At 43.4% G+C, this 23,325-nt stretch overlaps 1 protein-coding gene across 1 annotated transcript in view; it reads right to left on the reverse strand.

Annotated features, from left to right (window-relative positions):
* Nucleotides 1-23,325, reverse strand: part of LOC106578803 (zinc finger CCHC domain-containing protein 24) — a 42,177-nt gene that overhangs the window by 13,292 nt on the left and 5,560 nt on the right. The window contains exon 2 of the mRNA XM_014157967.2: nt 17,951-18,151. Coding sequence (XP_014013442.2) covers nt 17,951-18,151 — 201 coding nt within the window. The remainder of the gene's footprint in view (nt 1-17,950; nt 18,152-23,325) is intronic.

Raw genomic sequence — 23,325 nt, forward strand, 5'->3', positions numbered from 1 at the left:
AGACGCGATTGGAGATGGTTTGTTAGAGCTGCAGGTAATTCCAAAGGGTTCACACATTTTTTCTTGCCCCTGTATACCTGCTTACATAATATCTTAGGTAACCTGCATCTATGTGTATCTCTCAAAACGTTACACCCCTCTCTGGGTGTACTGTACAGTAGGTGGATATTGTTTTGGTTAGTTATGAAAATTATACTTGATCAAATGTGTTATTTCTATATTTAAAGTATTCTAAAAATCTCATACAACAGCCTCAACAGATTGGCTCTTAGGGATTAAGGGCATTTATATTTTGAGAATCACAATACGCTCCCATCACTTGTGGGTAGTGCCAATGGAATAGCTATAACATATGGCCATCTGCACCCTTGGGACAAATACACACGCCAGTAAACCTGAGACATTATAGGTTTTGTGTTCATGGGAAAACATACAAACAGCATTACCTCGGTAACCAACTGACATCCCACCTGAACCAGATGACAAGTCCACAATGACAAATGTCCTCCTTCTCTCTACCTTTTCAATGCCTCTTGGTACTCTATGGACTGGTTTCCCAGACACAGATTAAGCCTAGTTCTGGACCAAAAATTATTTTTCGATGGAGATTTCCCATTGAGCTGGCTGTTTAGTTCAGGATGAGGCTTAACTGTGTCCTTAAATCTGTGAACTAAAATCTCACATAATTGCATAATTTATGTTACGTGCCTTTATTCACGAGAGATGACTGTCTAACTGGTTCCTGTAGTCCCCAACATACAACACCACCAGGAGATTAAATGTACTATAATATAAAAAAACAACACAGAAACTAAACAGGCGTGCCCTTCATTTTGTCCTGCAGCATGTATACAGATGTTCTTTCTGGGCCGTTAGTGCTGAGGTATGTTGTTAAAGGTTTACTTCATTACAACCATTAGACATTGCTAATGCAAAGAAATACACAACCCGCTATGTTACTGAAACAATCGCACATCAAAATCAGTCTTCAGGTTGAAAATGGATGAATCATCCCCCTTCTCTCTCTCTCAATGGGTGTCTAAAGTCCTGTCTATGTAAAGTTATAAGGCAGTATTTTCCCAAAGGCAAAGCCCCACACACACACACACACACACACACACACACACACACACACACACACACACACACACACACACACACACACACACACACACACACACACACACACACACACACACACACACACACACACACACACACACACACACACACACACACACAAAGCTCCTCATTTCCAGCAGGTTGTGTCCTGTTTGGCATTTCCCCTTACTATCCATGATTTGAGTGCAGTCTGCTGAAAGGAAACCACAAGGCACACACAGTGGGGTTGACTGTTTAACTTAACACTAGATACACTCCCTCTTTTCCTTCACTTTTGCCCCAAATTATTACATGGTGTGTAAAAAAGTAAAAGATTCAACAACAAAAAAACTAAACTTACTGTAAGAACGGGAAGCATAGAAATTGAGCGCATAGAACAGATCTACTGCTTCTTCGATTTACGGTCAATGATAATTACAGATCTATAACTCACATTTCTATGTGAATTTTGGTTGGGTCACCTGAAAAGTAACATATTTTCAGCTTTAAGCTTTCTTCGTTAAGGGTTTAATTCAGGTTTTAATACATATTACAAGTGCATTGCTTTTTAAATCAGAGAAGGATTAGAACAAAGTATGTTTGCTTATGTTGTGATGTTACAGTATGTCCCTTGTTTCCATGGATACTATACTTCCTTCCTAAAACATGTGTACAAGGAAACACACGCATGGATTACTCAAACAGTGCTGTCTTTATGGGCCCTTTATGGACCCAAATAGAGCTGTCTTTATGGATAGTCTATCACATAGAGCTGTCTTTATGGACCCAGGATAGTCTATCATATGGAGCTGTCTTTACGGATAGTCTATCACATAGAGTTGTCTTTATGGATAGTCTATCACATAGAGCTGTCTTTATGGACCTAGGTTAATCTATCAAAGTAAATCAATGATAGCTATATCACACATTGCCTTAGTCCACAAACCAACAGCGGTCAAGTTGTTGGACATGGTCTAGTTGATGACTTGTACAGCTGTGGGCTAGCTTTACATTTCAAAACATGGGAGGGTGAGTGAGATTCAAAGACAGAGTTTATCAAAACGTTATGGTTGAATCAAGCAAAACAAAAAAATGAAACAGCAAAAAATGTTTATTTAAAAAAATGTGAGAGCGAGTGAGATTTAAGACAGGCCAGGGCTTATCAAAACTTTATGGTTGAGGTGGAGAGGAAAAGTAGTTGTCTGCCATTTTTACGATGTAGCAGATGTGAAGTCAGTAACCCTGTTTCCTGGATGAAAAGATCTGTTTTCAAAACCAGACCGTGCTAAATTAATTCTAGCCTGGTCCCAGATCTCTTTGTGCTGTCTTGCCAACTCCTATGGTTGTTGTCTGCGTGGCAATAATTTAGCACGGTCTGGTAGTAGATCAGTAGACAAAGAGATCCTAAACATTTCTCTTTCGGAAATGCTTAGAAACTTTGGCGACTACTAGATATTTTTTAAACCTTCCGCTTTGGGGTGGATGTCTCAATGTGTAGTTCATACAGGCATATTAAATTAGCATAATTCGTGTCTTACCTCAATTAGCCACAAAATTGGCTATAACAGTTTATCCACACACACAGATGTACCTTATCTAAGAAGGAGATTTCACACTCTCTTCCTCTTGTTTCCCTTTCCTGCTCGCCCTACGTCTCTTCTCCTGCGTAGCGGAGAAATTCCAATGCATACAAGTAGTAAGCTCCCACTGAGATGGGATGAAAGAACGAGGTAGTAGGCTCCCACTGAGATGGGATGAAAGAACGAGGTAGTAGGCTCCCACTGAGATGGGATGAAAGAACGAGGTAGTAGGCTCCCACTGAGATGGAATGAGAGAACGAGGTAGTACGCTCCCACTGAGATGGAATGAGAGAACGAGGTAGTAGGCTCCCACTGAGATGGGATGAAAGAACTAGGTAGTAGATCCCACTGAGATGGGATGAAAGAACTAGGTAGTGGATCCCACTGAGATGGGATGAAAGAACGAGGTAGTAGGCTGCCACTGAGATGGGATGAAAGAACGAGGTAGTAGGCTCCCACTGAGATGGGATGAAAGAACGAGGTAGTAGATCCCACTGAGATGGGACTAGAGAACGAGGTAGTAGATCCCACTGAGATGGGACTAGAGAACGACGTAGTAGATCCACTGAGATGGGACTAGAGAACGAAGTAGTAGCTCCCACTGAGATGGGACTAGAGAACGAAGTAGTATTTACCATTGAGATGGGAATAGAGAACGAAGTAGTAGCTCGCAGTGAGATGGGACTAGAGACCGAAGTAGTATTTACCATTGAGATGGGAATAGAGAACGAAGTAGTAGATCCCACTGAGATGGGATGAGAGAACGAAGTAGTAGATCTCACTGAGATGGGATGAGAGAACGAAGTAGTAGATCTCACTGAGATGGGATGAGAGAACGAGGTAGTACATCCCACTGAGATGAAATGAGAGAACGAGGTGGTAGGCTCCCACTGAGATGGGACTAGAGAATGAAGTAGTAGATCCCACTGAGATGGAATGAGAGAACGAAGTAGTAGATCTCACTGAGATGGGATGAGAGAACGAGGTAGTAGATCTCACTGAGATGGGACTAGAGAACGAAGTAGTAGATCCCACTGAGATGGAACTAGAGAACGAAGTAGTAGATCCACTGAGATGGGACTAGAGAACGAAGTAGTAGATCCCACTGAGATGGGACTAGAGAACGAAGTAGTAGATCCACTGAGATGGGACTAGAGAACGAAGTAGTAGATCCCACTGAGATGGGACTAGAGAACGAAGTAGTAGATCCCACTGAGATGGGACTAGAGAACGAAGTAGTAGATCCACTGAGATGGGACTAGAGAACGAAGTAGTAGATCCCACTGAGATGGGACTAGAGAACGAAGTAGTAGATCCACTGAGATGGGACTAGAGAACGAAGTAGTAGATCCCACTGAGATGGGACTAGAGAACTGTCGATGAGTTACACATTCCAAGAATCTTTGAACATTCTGCAGTGTACATTCTACAGTATGTATTACAATTTGCAGGAAAATTACTTTGAAACATTAATCAACAGAAATTAGAAATATTTTGCTGTAACTATTTTGACTACACCAACTAAACCAAGACATGTCTAACAAAACATTCTTTCCATCCATATTTGTTATTTTTACTGTTGAGGACAGAACCATTGGTTATCTCAGAGATATCTTCTCCACACACACACACACACACACACACACACACACACACACACACACACACACACACACACACACACACACACACACACACACACACACACACACACACACACACACACACACACACACTCCTCTGTCCACAGTTGCCACAGCAAACCTCAACAGAACCCATCACAACCCCACAGGAAGCATCAGTAGTAATAGGATAACCAGAGCAAAACGAAGCCCAAAGTGTTGACCGAGAATCCGCAGTTTCACATTTTAACTGTGAATGTGATTGTTCTGTTGAAAGAAAAGCAGCATTTAAATACCGTAGCAATTAAATAGCTATAATTAAAACATTTTTACAATTGAACCTTTATTTAACTAGGCAAGTGAGTTAAGAACAACTTCTTATTTACAACGACGGCCAAACCCGGACGGCCAAACCCGGACGACGCTGGGCCAATTGTGCGCTGCCCTATGGGACTCCCAATCATGGCCGGATGTGATACAGCCTGGATTTAAACCAGGGACTGTAGTGACGCCTCTTGCACTGAGATGCAGTGCCTTAGACACTATATATATAATATATAATATATAATATATATCCCCCCTTCCACTTGCCTCTCATTTTTGTGGTAATGCTGCAATTAGTTGGCTGTAATTTTGGGTAGAGCCGACGTTTCCATATATTTTTGTTAGCTGCATGTGTGACATAACTCCACCAGTCCTATTTATGATAGAATTTACAAAGATTATACTTTTTATTTTTTTAAATATATATTAGTATATTTGAGTTAAACCATAACATTTGTTGTATTATTTGTTCTGTCTTTTCTGGTGGATTTTCTATGCCTTGTTTTAACAAATAGCGACATTTTGGAGATTATTTCATTTTCAAATAACCGAAAGTGAGAGGTTGTTATCTGAATAAAGAAAAAAGGTAATTCTTGAACTCGGGGTGAGACATTCTTACTAATCTGCTGGATAACCAGTTCGGGTTTTTAAGTGTAACTAGTTTTTGTATGACTGACGCCTTTAGTGAGAGGTCTAATGCTTTAATATTTAATAATTTCTGTCATCTAAATTCATCTTCATTACAGTATATCACAGAGTGACACTGACACCCATACACACACACGCACATCTAACCTGATGCCTAGTCACTTTAACCCTACCTATATGTACAGTCCATTCGGAAAGTATTCAGAACCCTTGACTTTTTCCACATTTTGTTACGTTCCAGCCTTATTCTAAAATTGACTCAATATTTTTTTCCCCTCATTAAGCTACACACAATATCCCATAATGACAAAGCGAAAACAGTTTTTTTTGTTTACAAATGTATTAAAAATTTTAAACAGAAATACCGTATTTACATAAGTATTCAGATCCTTTGTTATGAGACTTGAAATTGAGATCTGGTGCATCCTGTTTCCATTGATCATCCTTGAGATGTTTCTCCAACTTGATTGGAGTCCACCTGTGGTAAATTCAATTGATTGGACATGATTTGGTAAGGTCCCACAGTTGACAATGCATGTCAGAGAAAAAACCAAGCCATGAGGTCGAAGGAATTGTCTGTAGAGCTCTGAGACAGGATTGTGTCGAGGCACAGATCTGGGGAAGGGTACCAAAATATTTCTGCAGCATTGAAGGTCCCAAAGAACACAGTGGCCTCCATCATTCTTAAATCGAAGAAGAATCGGGGGAGAAGGGCCTTGGTCAGGGAGGTGACCAATAACCAGATAGTCACTCTGACAGAGCTCCAGAGTTCCTCTGTGAAAATGGGAGAACCTTGCAGAAGGGCAGCCATCTCTGCAGCACTCCATCAATCAGGCTTTATGGTAGAATGGCCAGACAGAAGCCACTCCTCAGTGAAAGGTACATGACAGCCTGTTTGGAATTTGCCAAAAGGCACCTAAAGACTCACAGACCATGAGAAACAAGATTATCTGGTCTGATGAAACCAAGATTGAACTCTTTGGTCTGAATGCCAAGCACCACGTCTGGAAGAAACCTGGCACCATCCCTACGGTGAAGCATGGTGGTGGCAGCATCATGCTGTGGAGAAGTTTTTCAGCGGCAGGGACCGGGACACTAGTCAGGATCGAGGGAAAGATTAACAGAGAAAAGTACAGAGAGATCCTTGATGAAAACCTGCTCCAGAGCGCTCAGTACCTCAGACTGGGGTGAAGGTTCACCTTCCAACAGGACAACGTCCCTGAGCACACAGCCAAGACAACGTAGGAGTGGCATTGGGACAAGTCTTTGAATGTCCTTGAGTGGACCAGCCAGAGCCTTGACTTGAACCCGATCGAACATCTCTGGAGAGACCTGAAAATAGCTGTGGGGAGTGACGCTCCCCATCCAACCTGACAGAGCTTGAGAGGATCTGTAGAGAAGAATGGGAGAAACTCCCCAAATACAGGTGTGCCAAGACTCAAGGCTGTAATTGCTGCCAAAGGTGTTTCAACAAAGTACTGAGTGAAGGGTCTGAATACTTATGGAAATGCAATATTTCATTTTTTTTTTAATTAGCAAAAATTGTGTGTTGACTGATAAGGGAAAAAAACGATTGAATCAATTTTAGAATAAGGCTGTAAGGCACTGTACATAGCTACCTCAAATAACTCTTACCCCCCAAACATCGACTCAGTACTGGTACTCCCTGTATATAGTAATGTTATTATCTCGTACCCCTGCACGTCGACTCAGTACTGGTACTCCCTGTATATAGTAATGTTATTATCTCGTACCCCTGCACGTCGACTCAGTACTGGTACTCCGTATATATAGCCATGTCATTACCTCGTACCCCTGCCATCAACTCAGTACTGGTACCCCCTGTATATAGGATGCTGAAGTGAGTGGTCGTGCTGCACCTCGCTCCGCGGGTAATATTACATTTCATTACATTACATTGGAACGATTTGATTAGTGTATTGTTAGCTAGCTACATAGTTGTATCTGCTGTCTTTGTATCAAGGATAAAGGTGTAGCTCTGAGAAACTAACAAGGTTAGCTAGCCAGCTGTATTCGTTCGTTCGCACCGTTTTCCGAAACGGCGTCAACACAATAACACCACAGCCACTGCTAGCTAGCCAACTTGACCAATTAGCAGTACTGTAGAAACTATATACATTACAACGGAACGATTTGACTAGTGTAATGTTAGCTAGCTACATAGTTGTCTTTGTATCAAGATAAAGGCGTAGTACAGAGTAACTATCGAGGTTAGCTAGCCAGCTACATTTTCTAACATAGTCTACAACGCGCCCACTGCTAGCTAGCTAACCCTACCAGCTAGCTGTATCATTTTTAGTCAATAAGATTTTTGCAACGTAAGCTTAACTTTCTGAACATTCGAGATGTGTAGGCCACTTGTGTAGCTAGCAGGACTGACTTTGTGTTAGCTAGCCAACGTTTAATTACTTCTGCGTTATGAACTAGACACGAATGATCCATTGGTAGCTTGTTGATACCAAGTATTGGTGCTAACCGTGTGTTTATAGGATGCTAGCATGCTAGTTAGCTACGGCGTCATAGGACACGGTGCACTAGTTTTCACGGAAGAATACTGTACCAAGTTATCTAGCGGAATAAACTAAGTTTGAGCCTATTCCTGGAAACATTGAACCACTGTAGTTTACATCAATTTTAATTTCTAGTGGTAGCTAGAAAAGTTATATTTTAGCGTTTTAGTGTTTCAGAGAATTGTTAGTGAGGGAGGCCCTGCTCTCTCGCTTCCCCAGTTGTTTAGTTAATTTTCATGCCAAATCTCCTTTGAATTAGTGTAGCCTCTCCTGTAGCCTATCAACTATGTGCCGGTCTATCCCTGTTCTCTCCTCTCTGCACAGGCCATACAAACGCTTCACATCGTGTGGCCGCTGCCTCTCGAACCTGGTGGTCCCAGCGCGCACGACCCACGTGGAGTTCCAGGCAGAGCTACCCTCCAGTCCCTCGACTTCTTGGCGCTGACGGAAACATGGATTACCACAGAAAACACTGCTGCTACTCCTACTGCTCTCTCCTCGTCTGACCACGTGTTCTCGCACACCCCGAGAGCATCTGGTCAGCGGGTTGGTGGCACTGGAATCCTCATCTCTCCCAAGTGGACATTCTCTCTTTCTCCCCTGACCCATCTGTCTATCTCCTCATTTGAATTCCATGCTGTCACAATCACTAGCCCATTCAAGCTTAACATCCTTACCATTTATCGCCCTCCAGGTTCCCTTGGCGAGTTCATCAATGAGCTTGACGCCTTGATAAGTTCCTTTCCTGAGGATGGCTCACCCCTCACAGTTCTGGGTGACTTTAACCTCCCTACGTCTACCTTTGACTAATTTCTCTCTGCCTCCTTCTTTCCACTCCTCTCCTCTTTTGACCTCACCCTCTCACCATCCCCCCCCCTACTCACAACGCAGGCAATACGCTTGACCTCATCTTCACTAGATGCTGCTCTTCTACCAACCTCACTGCAACTCCTCTCCAAGTCTCCGATCACTACCTTGTATCCTTTTCCCTCTCGCTCTCCTCCAACACTACTCACTCTGCCCCTACTCAGATGGTATTGCGCCGTCGCAACCTTCGCTCTCTCTCTCATGCTACTCTCTCCTCTTCCATCCTATCATCTCTTCCCTCTGCTCAATCCTTCTCCAACCAATCTCCTGATTCTGCCTCCTCAACCCTCCTCTCCTCCCTTTCTGCATCCTTTGACTCTCTATGTCCCCCATCCTCCTGACCGGCTCGGTCTTCCCCTCCTGCTCCGTGGCTTGATGACTCATTGCGAGCTCACAGAACAGGGCTCCGGGCAGCCGAGCGGAAATGGAGGAAAACTAGCCTCCCTGCGGACCTGGCATCTTTTCACTCCCTCCTCTCTACATTTTCCTCCTCTGTTTCTGCTGCTAAAGCCACTTTCTACCACTCTAACTTCCAAGCATCTGCCTCTAACCCTAGGAAGCTCTTTGCCACCTACTCCTCCCTCCTGAATCTCCCCCCCCCGCCTCCCTCTCTGCGGATGACTTCGTCAACCATTTTGAAAAGAAGGTCGACGACATCCGATCCTCTTTTGTTAAGTCAAATGACACCGCTGGTCCTGCTCACATTGCCCTACCCTATGCTTTGACCTCTTTCTCCGCTCTCTCTCCAGATGAAATCTTGCGTCTTGTGACGGCCGGCCGCCCAACAACCAGCCCGCTTGACCCTATCCCCTCCTCTCTTCTCCAGACCATTTCCGGAGACCTTCTCCCTTACCTCACCTCGCTCATCAACTCATCCTTGACCGCTGGCTACGTCCCTTCCGTCTTCAAGAGAGCGAGAGTTGCACCCCTTCTCAAAAAACCTACACTCGATCCCTCCGATGTCAACAACTACAGACCAGTATCCCTTCTTTCTTTTCTCTCCAAAACTCTTGAACGTGCCGTCCTTGGCCAACTCTCCTGCTATCTCTCTCAGAATGACCTTCTCGATCCAAATCAGTCAGGTTTCAAGGCTGGTCATTCAACTGAGACTGCTCTTCTCTGTGACACGGAGGCTCTCCGCACTGCTAAAGCTAACTCTCTCTCCTCTGCTCTCATCCTTCTAGACCTATCTGCTGCCTTTGATACTGTGAACCATCAGATCCTCCTCTCCACCCTCTCCGAGTTGGGTATCTCCGGCACGGCTCACTCTTGGATTGCGTCCTACCTGACAGGTCGCTCCTACCAGGTGGCGTGGCGAGAATCCGTCTCCGCACCATGTGCTCTCACCACTGGTGTCCCCCAGGGCTCAGTTCTAGGCCCTCTCCTATTCTCGCTATACACCAAGTCACTTGGCTCTGTCATATCCTCACATGGTCTCTCCTATCATTGCTACGCAGACGACACACAATTAATCTTCTCCTTTCCCCCTTCTGATAACCAGGTGGCGAATCGCATCTCTGCATGTCTGGCAGACATATTAGTGTGGATGACGGATCACCACCTTAAGCTGAACCTCGGCAAGACTGAGCTGCTCTTCCTCCCGGGGAAGGACTGTCCTTTCCATGATCTCGCCATCACGGTGGTCAACTCCATTGTGTCCTCCTCCCAGAGTGTTAAGAGCCTCGGCGTGACCCTGGACAACACCCTGTCGTTCTCCGCTAACATCAAGGCGGTGACCCGATCCTGTAGGTTCATGCTATACAACATTCGCAGAGTACGACCCTGCCTTACACAGGAAGCGGCGCAGGTCCTAATCCAGGCACTTGTCATCTCCCGTCTGGATTACTGCAACTCCCTGTTGGCGGGGCTCCCTGCCTGTGCCGCTAAACCCCTACAACTCATCCAGAACGCCGCAGCCCGTCTGGTGTTCAACCTTCCCAAGTTCTCTCACGTCACCCTGCTCCTCCGCACACTCCACTGGCTTCCAGTTGAAGCTCGCATCTGCTACAAGACCATGGTGCTTGCCTACGGAGCTCTGAGGGGAACGGCACCTCCGTACCTTCAGGCTCTGATCAGGCCCTACACCCAAACAAGGGCACTGCGTTCATCCACCTCTGGCCTGCTGGCCCCCCTACCTCTGCGGAAGCACAGTTCCCGCTCAACCCAGTCAAAGCTGTTCGCTGCTCTGGCACCCCAATGGTGGAACAAGCTCCCTCACGACGCCAGGACAGCGGAGTCAATCACCACCTTCCGTAGACACCTGAAACCCCAGCTCTTTAAGGAATACCTGGGATAGGATATAGTAATCCTTCTAACCCCCCCCCACAAAAAAAGATATAGATGTACTACTGTAAAATGGTTGTTCCACTGGATATCATAAGGTGAATGCACCAATTTGTAAGTCGCTCTGGATAAGAGCGTCTGCTAAATGACGTAAATGTAAAATGTAAATATAGCCACGTTATTACCTGGTACTCCCTGTATATAGCCATGTTATTACCTGGTACTCCCTGTATATAGCCATGTTATTACCTGGTACCCCCTGTATATAGCCATGTTATTACCTGGTACTCCCTGTATATAGCCATGTTATTACCTGGTACTCCCTGTATATAGCCATGTTATTACCTGGTACTCCCTGTATATAGCCATGTTATTACCTGGTACTCCCTGTATATAGCCATGTTATTACCTGGTACTCCCTGTATATAGCCATGTTATTACCTGGTGCTCCCTGTATATAACCATGTTATTCTAACTTGTTATTGTTATTCATTATTCACAGTGTATTTATTCCTCGTGCCACTGTTTATATTATTTCATCTTTAACTCTGCGTTGTTGGAAAAGGACCTGTCAGTAAGAATTTCACTGTTAGTCTCTAAACCTGTTGTTTACAAACCATGTGACAAATACATTTTGATTTGCCTGTGACACACAGTGATGACTTAATGACTCTAGGCCAGCAGACCTGGGTTCAAATAGTATTTGAAATCATTTCAAGAACTTTATCTGGGCTTGATTGAGTTTTCCTGGCCCAACGAAACCAACAGAACAGTTGAGAGAACCCTGACCATTCGTCAGTCTTGAACAAACACTAGTATTTGAATCCAGATCTGTTAAGTAGCAACCCTCTGAATGAACAATACCAGCCGTGACTCTCTGACCTCTCTGTCCGCGACGCCTTTAGAGAAACAATAGAGTCCTTATGTAGCCTCAGCCCAGTCCCATTCCCAGTCCCAGGCCCAGGACCAGTCCCAGTCCCACCGCTGGACCAGTTACTGTCTCTTATTTAATCACTTTACTGTAACACAGGTCACAGAGCTGTGAGTATGTCCACATCACACAGTTCACAGGCTTCATTGGTTTGTCCTTGGTGGTGTGGAGTGGAGGGTAGTGGGGGTGGGAGGGGAGTAGTAGTGTGTGTGTGTGTGTGTAGAGGGGTGGGGGTAGTAGTAGTGTGTGTGTGTGTGTGGAGGGGTGGGGGTAGTAGTGTGTGTGTGTGTGTGTGTGTGTGTGTGTGTGTGTGTGTGTGTGTGTGTGTGTGTGTGTGTGTGTGTGTGTTTTTGTGTGTGTAGAGGGGTGGGGGTAGTAGTGTGTGTAGATGGGGTGGGGGGTAGTAGTGTGTGTGTGTGTGTGTAGATGGGGTGGGGGTAGTAGTGTGTGTGTGTGTGTGTGTGTGTGTGTGTGTGTGTGTGTGTGTGTGTGTGTGTGTGTGTGTGTGTGTGTGTGTGTGTGTGTGTAGAGGGGGTGGGGGGTAGTAGTGTGTGTGTGTGTGTAGAGGAGGTGGGGGGTAGTAGTGTGTGTGTGCGTGTAGAGGGGTGGGGGGTAGTGTGTGTGTGTAGAGGGGTGGGGGGTAGTAGTGTGTGTGTGTGTGTAGAGGAGGTGGGGGGTAGTAGTGTGTGTGTGTGTGTGTGTGTGTGTGTGTGTGTGTGTGTAGAGGGGTGGGGTAGTAGTGTGTGTGTGTGTGTGTGTGTGTGTGTGTGTGTGTAGAGGGGGTGGGGGGTAGTAGTGTGTGTGTGTGTGTGTGTGTGTGTGTGTGTAGAGGGGGTGGGGGTAGTAGTGTGTGTGTGTGTGTGTGTAGAGGGGTGGGGGGGTAGTAGTGTGTGTGTGTGTGTGTGTGTGTGTGTGTGTGTGTGTGTGTGTGTGTGTGTGTGTGTGTGTGTGTGTGTGTGTGTGTAGAGGAGGTGGGGGGGTAGTAGTGTGTGTGTGTGTGTGTGTGTGTGTGTGTGTGTGTGTAGAGGAGGTGGGGGGGTAGTAGTGTGTGTGTGTGTGTGTGTGTGTGTGTGTAGAGGAGGTGGGGGTGTAGTAGTGTGTGTGTGTGCGTGTAGAGGGGTGGGGGGTAGGTAGTGTGTGTGTGTAGAGGGGTGGGGGGTTAGTAGTGTGTGTGTGTGTGTAGAGGGGTGGGGGGTTAGTAGTGTGTGTGTGTAAAGGGGTGGGGGGGTAGTAGTGTGTGTGTGTGTGTGTGTGTGTGTGTGTAGAGGGGTGGGGGGTAGTAGTGTGTGTGTGTGTGTGTGTAGAGGGGGTGGGGGTAGTAGTGTGTGTGTGTGTGTGTGTGTGTGTGTGTGTGTGTGTGTGTGTGTGTGTGTGTGTGTGTGTGTGTGTGTGTAGAGGAGGTGGGGGGGTAGTAGTGTGTGTGTGTGTGTGTGTGTGTGTGTGTGTGTGTAGAGGAGGTGGGGGGGTAGTAGTGTGTGTGTGTGTGTGTGTGTGTGTGTGTAGAGGAGGTGGGGGTGTAGTAGTGTGTGTGTGTGCGTGTAGAGGGGTGGGGGGTAGGTAGTGTGTGTGTGTAGAGGGGTGGGGGGTTAGTAGTGTGTGTGTGTGTGTAGAGGGGTGGGGGGGTTAGTAGTGTGTGTGTGTAAAGGGGTGGGGGTTAGTTGTGTGTGTGTGTGTGCGTGCGTGCGTGCGTGCGTGCGTGCGTGCGTGCGTGCGTGCGTGCGTGCGTGGTTGATGTGGTGTTGACACGTTTCTTACAACATGTGGACTGATCCAGGATACTATATATTTTTATCAGCAATGAGTTGGAAGCACTGGAAAAGGCAAGGACGTGTACAGATCAAACAAGCATTTCATGAATTGACTGTACAGCCTTGTTGGATATTTCTATATCACTGTCAACTGAAGTGGCATTGAGTGATTTCCATGGAGGATAGTAGACATGGAGTCAGCAAAACAATACTGTCCCTAAACCCATAGTCTCCATCTGTATACACTACCAATACACAATACAGTCCCAATTGTCACAGGCCGGCTCATAGCCTGTGGCAAAAATGAGGGGACATCAACAATAGGTATAGGCCAATCAAAAAGGTTCTTTATTGTAAACAAAAACTATTAACTTTAAACAAAGAAAAAGGAATGAGGTGTGGAAATGTCATAATGTAGGGTGGATGTAAGGTGCATGGATGCATGAATCTGTGTGTGTGAACATGACTGAGTGGAAACTACGTAAAACTACAAAGGAACAAACAAAACAGGATCATACCTGGAGGAGCAGAGAGAGAGAGAGGTTAGTGAAGCAGTTTAAAATACCCTGAGCCCAGGTGGCTCCAATCACGCCAGCTCCAATCACTAACGACCCTCCTCTGCCTGCAGGAGGAACCGCCCCTGCACTGCAGAGGAGGAGCCGTGACACAATACCTATAGTCTCCATCTGTATACACTACCAATACACATTACAGTCCCAATACCTATAGTATCCATCTGTATACACTACTGTCATGACGTTGCCCTCTTTGAGTACAGGGAGGACAGTTGACCCCCTCCCCCTTGCACCATCCCCCAACCTACCTCCCCCCACCCAGGCCCTGTGTGAAGGGGTTGTAAAATTCTAGAGGAGAATCTCTTGCCACATGGCCCAGTTGAGACACAGAGGGGTTTCATAGAGAGACACGGGAAATTCTTCCAACTCACAGAATTGGGGAACCGAACGACATGTATGTTCTGGAGAAGGTATAAAAGATTGGTGAAGAATCCAGCTACGAACTGGTCCGCTTGGTACAATTTTGTGATACTCAGAAGAGACAATATAGCCATATTACCATAAAACTGTTTATATAATAGCCTCAGCTATGGGACTTGCATCCAAATGGTGGTATAAAATGTATTAATAAGGATAAAGCTATTTGAAATACATTGAGATGCTATGTACTGATGTTAATGTGATAGAATTGTATTTTTGTACCAAGCTTAACTCAGTCATCGGCACGCACCCAGGGACACAGACAGGACCAGGCGTCATGTGACAAGCCTGTTCTATGTTCACTATAAAACCCCACTCTGATTTACTTTCTTTAGACCAGGCCTCCACTCCATTGCGAGTTGGCCAATAGGTTTGACCATCCAATTCCTCTACTGAAAGTTAACTATACCACATGGTTAAACTTTTAGACTATCGAGACCGACAGAATAAGAACAAGTCTTTGATATTAATTATTAGTCTGCAGCTAAGTAAATTATATCATTGAACGCGAAGACCAATGAAACATCCATTCTATGACGACATTAATGAATGTCGCTTTGAAAGACCCATTCTAACCGAGAGAGAGAGAGAGAGAGAGAGAGAGAGAGAGAGAGAGAGAGAGAGAAAACTCTCCAACAGAACAACTCTCCAACAAGGATCCCGACGACACACTGAGCGTAAATATATATTGATTGCAATTGTTCCCGAATGAGTGAGCGTTCAGGTGCAAAGGGTTAGCATATCAATTGTTAATATTAATGAACTCTGTGTGCCTCCTCAGCTGACCTTTTATGACCCTTTGTTTAACAAGACACCAGCCATGCCTGTTTAGCCCACTATGGCACATTAATCTACCAATTCTTTGTGACGATAATTACTGTTTGTATGCTTTCTGTGAATTACTTAGTTTAGTAAATAAATGATTTTAAGACAATTGATGTATGGATGATTTTAGTAAAGGCTGGATTCGTGCAGATACAACAATTTACGACGTTTGGAATGAGACTGGACTAGAGGTAAAATACACCATTTAAACCAAAAGATAATCGGCCTATACTATAATATAATATATAATGTTATAATATAGGAAAGTTATATTAGGAAAATTATAACTTTGTAATCTGAATATTTTCCTTGGTGTCCCGATCTCCTAGTTAATTATAGTTAAACGATTAATCAGTTTAATCGCGTGATAATAATTACAGGGAGTTATTTTGATAAACATGTCTTCAGTTTAATGGTGACCCAAAGACACGACACTACCAATACACATTACAGTCCCAATACCTATAGTCTCCATCTGTATACACTACCAATACACATTACAGTCCCAATACCTATAGTCTCCATCTGTATACACTACCAATACACATTACAGTCCCAATACCTATAGTATCCATCTGTATACACTACCAATACACATTACAGTCCCAATACCTATAGTCTCCATCTGTATACACTACCAATACACATTACAGTCCCAATACCTATAGTATCCATCTGTATACACTACCAATACAAAATACAGTCCCAATACCTGTAGAGGGAACTAGGACACTAGTGTAGAGGGAACTAGGACACTAGTGTAGAGGGAACTAGGACACTAGTGTAGAGGGAACTAGGACACTAATGTAGAGGGAACTAGGACACTAGTGTAGAGGGAACTAGGACACTAATGTAGAGGGAACTAGGACACTAGTGTAGAGGGAACTAGGACACTACTGTAGAGGGAACTAGGAAACTACTGTAGAGAGAACTAGGACACTACTGTAGAGAGAACTAGGACACTACTGTAGAGGGAACTAGGTCACTAGGGTACTACTGCATAGGGTTCTGGGCAGGGGGAAAACAGGTGGGTCTGGGCAGGGGGAAAACAGGTGGGTCTGGGCAGGGGGAAAACAGGTGGGTCTGGGCAGGGTGAGAACAGGTGGGTCTGGGCAGGGTGAGAACAGGTGGGTCTGGGCAGGGTGAGAACAGGTGGGTCTGGGCAGGGTGAGAACAGGTGGGTCTGGGCAGGGTGAGAACAGGTGGGTCTGGGCAGGGTGATGTTGAATCAGACTTCAATAGCAATATTTGATACAGTGAAAGTGTACATAGAAAGTGTCACTGTGAAAGTAAAGAGAAAGAGCTGTTCCTTGAAATAGTAAAGTAGTGGTCGTGTAGTCAATCAATCAATCAATCAGTCAGTCAATCAATCAATCAATCAATCAATCAATCAAATGTATTTATAAAGACCTGCTTACATCAGCTGATGTCACATAGTGCTGTACTGAAACCCAGCCTAAAACCCCAAACAGCAAGCAACGCAGGTGTAGAAGCATGTGATGGTTTAGTGTAGTGATGGTTTAGTGGAATGGAATAGAAGTCCCAAAACGTTACAACCCCGGCTTCGCCACAGGTGTGAGTTTTAAATCTTATCAGAAACATCATATCGTCGTGTGTGTTTTGATCCATTATAGTATTGAGTCTTTGAACATCAGGGAAATACTTGTTATTTATGAAACAGCTAACAATCTTTCCTCAACATTACTACAACCACTAATGATCTTTCCTCAACATTACTACAACCACTAACGATCTTTCCTCAACATTACTACAACCACTAACGATCTTTCCTCTACATTACTACAACCACTAACAATCTTTCCTCAACATTACTACAACCACTAACGATCTTTCTTCAACACTTCAACATTACTATAACCACTAACGATCTTTCCTCAACATTACTACAACCACTAACGATCTTTCTTCAACATTACTACAACCACTAACAATCTTTCTTCAACACTTCAACATTACTACAACCACTAATGATCTTTCCTCTACATTTCTACAACCACTAACGATCTTTCCTCAACATTACTACAACCACTAACGATCTTTCCTCAACATTACTACAACCACTAACGATCTTTCCTCAACATTACTACAACCACTAACGATCTTTCCTCAACATTACTACAACCACTAACGATCTTTCCTCAACATTACTACAACCACTAACGATCTTTCCTCAACACTTCAACATTACTTCGATAGTGATACATATGCCAAAATAAAAAAGGCATCTGTTTTGCAAGGTGGCTGCTATGTGCTGTATAGGCCTTCATCGGACTGTAGCTTTGCCAAAAGGAGAGGGGAAGTTGCTTGGTTTCAGAAGGCGCCAGGCCCAACTCACCAGGGGTCAGTCTTTGATGGTGTGTGTGTGTGTGTGTGTGTGTGTGTGTGTGTGTGTGTGTGTGTGTGTGTGTGTGTGTGTGTGTGTGTGTGTGTGTGTGTGTGTGTGTGTGTGCGTGTAGGGGCAATGCTCTGCTCACCTGCGGGCAGTCTTTGATGTAGTGTCCTTTGTTGAAGCAGAGATGGCACAGGTAGCTGGGCGGAGGTCTCTTGCTGGGTTTGCGTGACTCAGAGGAGAGGGAAAGGTCAGAGAAGTGGTCCGTCAGAGAATTCAAGCCGTCTACGATGTTGCTGAGCGAGCCGTAGGGAGAGGACCTTCTATACAAATTGTTGTTTAAGGCCTGCGGACAGAAAACAATGAGGACTCTATTCAATCTGTAGCACTGAACATTCACTATATAGCGCAATGGAAAATGAAAGGCAACATCGCCACGGTCAAGAAGACTGCATTCCCGGGTAAAGCAGCATGTGCCGGCTCAATCGGAAATTACCTTTACATTTTAACACGCATCTTCCATGATACTTCGGCGATACCGATTGAATAGAGCCCTGAGTGAAATATGGGCTTGAAATTTAGTTGATAACAATTTTCTCAATTTGGCATTAAAGTAATGGGCATTAAAGAATTTTGGCATTAAAGAATTGAATCTTGCTGAAAATGTCAATTATAGACGAGCCTGTATCTAACACTGCATTGAGTGAATAACACATGGTTTAGAGCATGTTAAAAAGGTACAATCTGGGATATTAGGCCTAAACACGATTGTGCCAATTAGCTGACAGAGTGCAGATAGATAAATGGCAGGGCTCCTACAGTTGTCTGTCTGTCTGTCTGTCTGTCTGTCTGTCTGTCTGTCTGTCTGTCTGTCTGTCTGTCTGTCTGTCTGTCTGTCTGTCTGTCTGTCTGTCTGTCTGTCTGTCTGTCTGTCTGTCTGTCTGTCTGTCTGTCTGTCTGTCTGTCTGTCTGTCTGTGCCATTACAGTACTGCCTATCTATCTGTCTGTGCCACAATACCAGAACTTGATAGATTTTCCTGTCTGCTAGTCTCCTCACTCTGCACAACAGAAGTGGACATTATTTTATCTTTCCAGATGTGTTGTCATTCCCTCTATGAGCAGAAAGAATTCCATTTCCTGAGAGGAACAGAATGCCTTTGTCAAGGATCATTTTCTGATTCCCTCTTTTGAGTTGGCACAATCAGTACCATTGTATCTATGATCCGGATATGAACCCTGACTATAGCACCAGTGTGTGAAGAAGCAACAAGCAACAAGCTGTTGTGCTGTTTTATTCAGTAAAAGTCCTTACGTACTATGTGTTGTGGAATGGAACTGGATCAGGACGCAAGTGAGGCAATTTCCAGCGCATTGGGCGATGTCATAAAGCCACAAATTCGCTACGTAAAACACAACCGTGTTACGTTGTCTATATGAGTAATCAACTCCCTGTACCACATGGCAGTGTGTACGACTGTTAATCATTCACTTTGAAAGATTAACCAGCCACCTCTACATCAGTAATGATGTCGATGACTGAGAGGCATTAAACACAGAAATATACTTATATAGATTATGGGTTATACACTAACCATAGGTCATACTGTACACTAACCATGGGTCATACTGTACACTAACCATGGGTCATACTGTACACTAACCATGGGTCATACTGTACACTAACCATGGGTCATACACTAACCATGGGTCATACACTAACCATGGGTCATACTGTACACTAAAATGGGTTATACAGTAACCATGGGTCATATTGTACACTAACCCAGGGTCATACACTAACCCAGGGTCATCATAGCAGCTACAACTTCAAACAGCATATAGAATCATTCCAAGTATTTAATGAATGCTCTCGTGGATATCGTCATAATGCCACTGTCTCCACCATGACAGCTACTAGAACACATTCAAGCATTTATGAATGGGCAATTACACGGTGACAGGGTGACGCTGAGGCTCACTTTTACACTTTAAAAAACATTGATTGCAAGGTTAAACACACCTTACACATACAGTATATGTAGAAGTCTACTTTTAACAATTGCCACAGAACATTTTACTAAAACACATTTACTTGAGGAACAGATATAAAGTCTGGTAACAGAGTGGTAACGGAACAGTAACAAATGTTACGTTACCACATTTACCAAAAAAAAAAAAAAACTCTTAAATATCTACTCTGAATTAATATTCAAAAATGTCTGCAGAAAAAGTGGGGAGTTAGTAAACTACAGTAGGTGAAGCGGATCAACACCCGGTAATAGAATGATAGTAACAGAATGGCATCATGGGTACTTGATCTGTGCATAATTATGAATGGCATTCTCTTCACGGTGATGCATCCTGGATATGTACACAAAGGTAGATATATGCATTATGGGTATTATTCTAGTGAGCTCTGCCAGTGTCCGCCCCCAAAACAAGACCACATTTGGTTGGTCCAGACTGGACCAAATTTGTACAAATCACAGACATCTGTGTTTCATAAGTTTGTACATCACAGTACAGCACAGTAGAGATCATTAGAGTACAGTATAGTAGAGTACAGTACAGCTCAGCATAGTAGAGTAAAGTATATTACGTTATGCTGTACTATACTCATGTGTGCTCTACTCTACTGAACTACACTATACCGAACTACACCATACCGAACTACACCATACCGAACTACACTATACCGAACTGAACTCTACTGTCCATGAACTCTACTGTCCATGAACTCTACTGTCCATGAACTCTACTGTCCATGAACTCTACTGTCCTGAACTACACTCTACTGTACCGAATTCTACTGAACTGATCTTTACCGTACTGTACTGAACTATACTATACTGTACTCTACTGAACTGAACTCTACTGAATTGTACTGAACTGAACTGAATTATACTGAACTATACTGTACTCTACTGAACTGAACACTACTGAACTGAATTATACTGAACTATACTATACTGAACTCTACTGTACTGAACTACACTATACAGAACTACACTATACCGTACTCTACTGTACTGAACTCTACTCTACTGAACTATACTGAACTGAACTCTACTGTACTGAAATGAATTCTACTGTACTGAACTATACTATACTGAGCTCTACTGAACTGAACTCTACTCTACTGTACTGAACTCTACTCTACCGTACTGAACTCTACTCTACCGTACTGAACTCTATTGAACTCTACTCTATTGAACTCTACTGAACTATACTGAACTGAACTATAATATACTGTACTGAATTCTTCTGTACTGAACTCTACTGAACTATAATGAACTGAAATCTACTGTACTGAACTACACTATACTGAACTACACTATACTGAACTACACTGTACTGAACTATATCGTACTGAACTATACCGAACTCTACCGAACTCTACTGAACTCTACTCTACTGAACTCTACTGAAATGAGCTATAATATACTCTACTGAACTATAATGAACTGAAATCTACTGTACTGAACTACACTGAACTCTACTGTACTGAACTGAACTACACCCTACTGAACTCTACTGTCCTGAACTCCACTGTCCTGAACTGAACTATACTGAACTGAACTATACTGAACTCTACTGCATTGAACTATACCGTACTCTACTGAACTATAATGAACTGAAATCTACTGTACTGAACTACACTGAACTCTACTGTACTGAACTGAACTACACCCTACTGAACTCTACTGTCCTGAACTCCACTGTCCTGAACTCCACTGTCCTGAACTCCACTGTCCTGAACTGAACTATACTGAACTCTACTGCATTGAACTATACCGTACTCTACTGAACTATAATATACTATACTGAACTCTACTCTACTGAACTCTACTGAACTGAACTGAATTATACTCAACTATACTATACTGAACTGAATTATACTCAACTATACTGAACTCTACTGTACTGAACTCTACTGTCCTGAACTACACTCTACTGTACTGAACTACACTATACTGAACTACACTATACCGTACTCTACTGAACTCTACTGTACTGAACTCTACTGTACTGAACTATAATGAACTGAACTTACTGTACTGAACTGAACTCTACTGTACTCTACTGTACTGAACTCTACTGTACTGAACTCTACTGTACTGAACTCTACTGTACTGAACTACACCCTACGGAACTCTACTCTACTGTCCTGAACTCTACTGTCCTGAACTGAACTATACTGAACTCTACTGCACTGAACTATACCATACTCTACTGAACTCTACTCTACTGAACTATAATATACTATACTGAACTCTACTGAACTCTACTGATCTCTACTGAACTGAACTATACTATACTAAACTATACTGAACTCGACTGTACCAAATTCTACTGAACTGATCTCAACTATACTATACTGAACTATACTATACTGTACTCTGATGTACTGAACTATACTCTACTGAACTCTACTGTACTGAACTACACTGAACTACACTATACCGTACTCTACTGAACTCTACTGTACTGAACTCTACTGAACTATAATATACTGAACTCTACTCTACTGAACTATACTGTACTGAACCCTACTGTACTGAACTCTACTGAACTGAACTCTACTGAACTCTACTGTACTGAACTGATCTCTACTGAACTGATCTCTACTGTACTGAACTATACTCGAATGTACTGAACTATACTCTACTGAAATATACTGAACTGAACTATACTGAATTCTACTGAACTGATCTCTACTGTACTGAATTCTACTGAACTGATCTCTAATGTACTGTACTGAACTATACTGCATTCTACTGTACTGAACTACACTCTACTAAAATATACTGAACTATACTCTACTGTACTCTACTGCACTATATTGAACAATACTCTACTGAACTATACTGTACCGAAATATAATATACTGAACTATACCATACTAAACTCTACTGAGCTATACTGAAGTATACTCTCATGTACTATGCTGAACTATACTATACCGCACTATACTTTACTGAACTATACTCTCATGTACTATGCTGGACTATACTGTGCTGTACTCTACTGAGCTATAGTGTACTGAACTGAATTATACTGAACTCTACTCTACTGAACTTACTGTACTGAACTCTACTGTACTGAACTCTACTGTACTGAACTCTACTGTACTGAACTCTACTGTACGGAACTACACCCTACGGAACTACACCCTACGGAACTCTACTCTACTGTCCTGAACTCTACTGTCCTGAACTGAACTATACTGAACTCTACTGCACTGAACTACACCATACTCTACTGAACTCTACTCTACTGAACTATAATATACTATACTGAACTCTACTCTACTGAACTCTACTGATCTCTACTGAACTGAACTATACTATACTGAACTATACTGAACTCGACTGTACCAAATTCTACTGAACTGATCTCAACTATACTATACTGAACTATACTATACTGTACTATAATGTACTGAACTACACTCTACTGTACTGAACTACACTATACCGTACTCTACTGAACTCTACTGTACTGAACTCTACTGAACT

This window comes from Salmo salar, chromosome ssa19, assembly GCF_905237065.1.
Source record: "Salmo salar chromosome ssa19, Ssal_v3.1, whole genome shotgun sequence".
Lineage (NCBI taxonomy): Eukaryota > Metazoa > Chordata > Actinopteri > Salmoniformes > Salmonidae > Salmo > Salmo salar.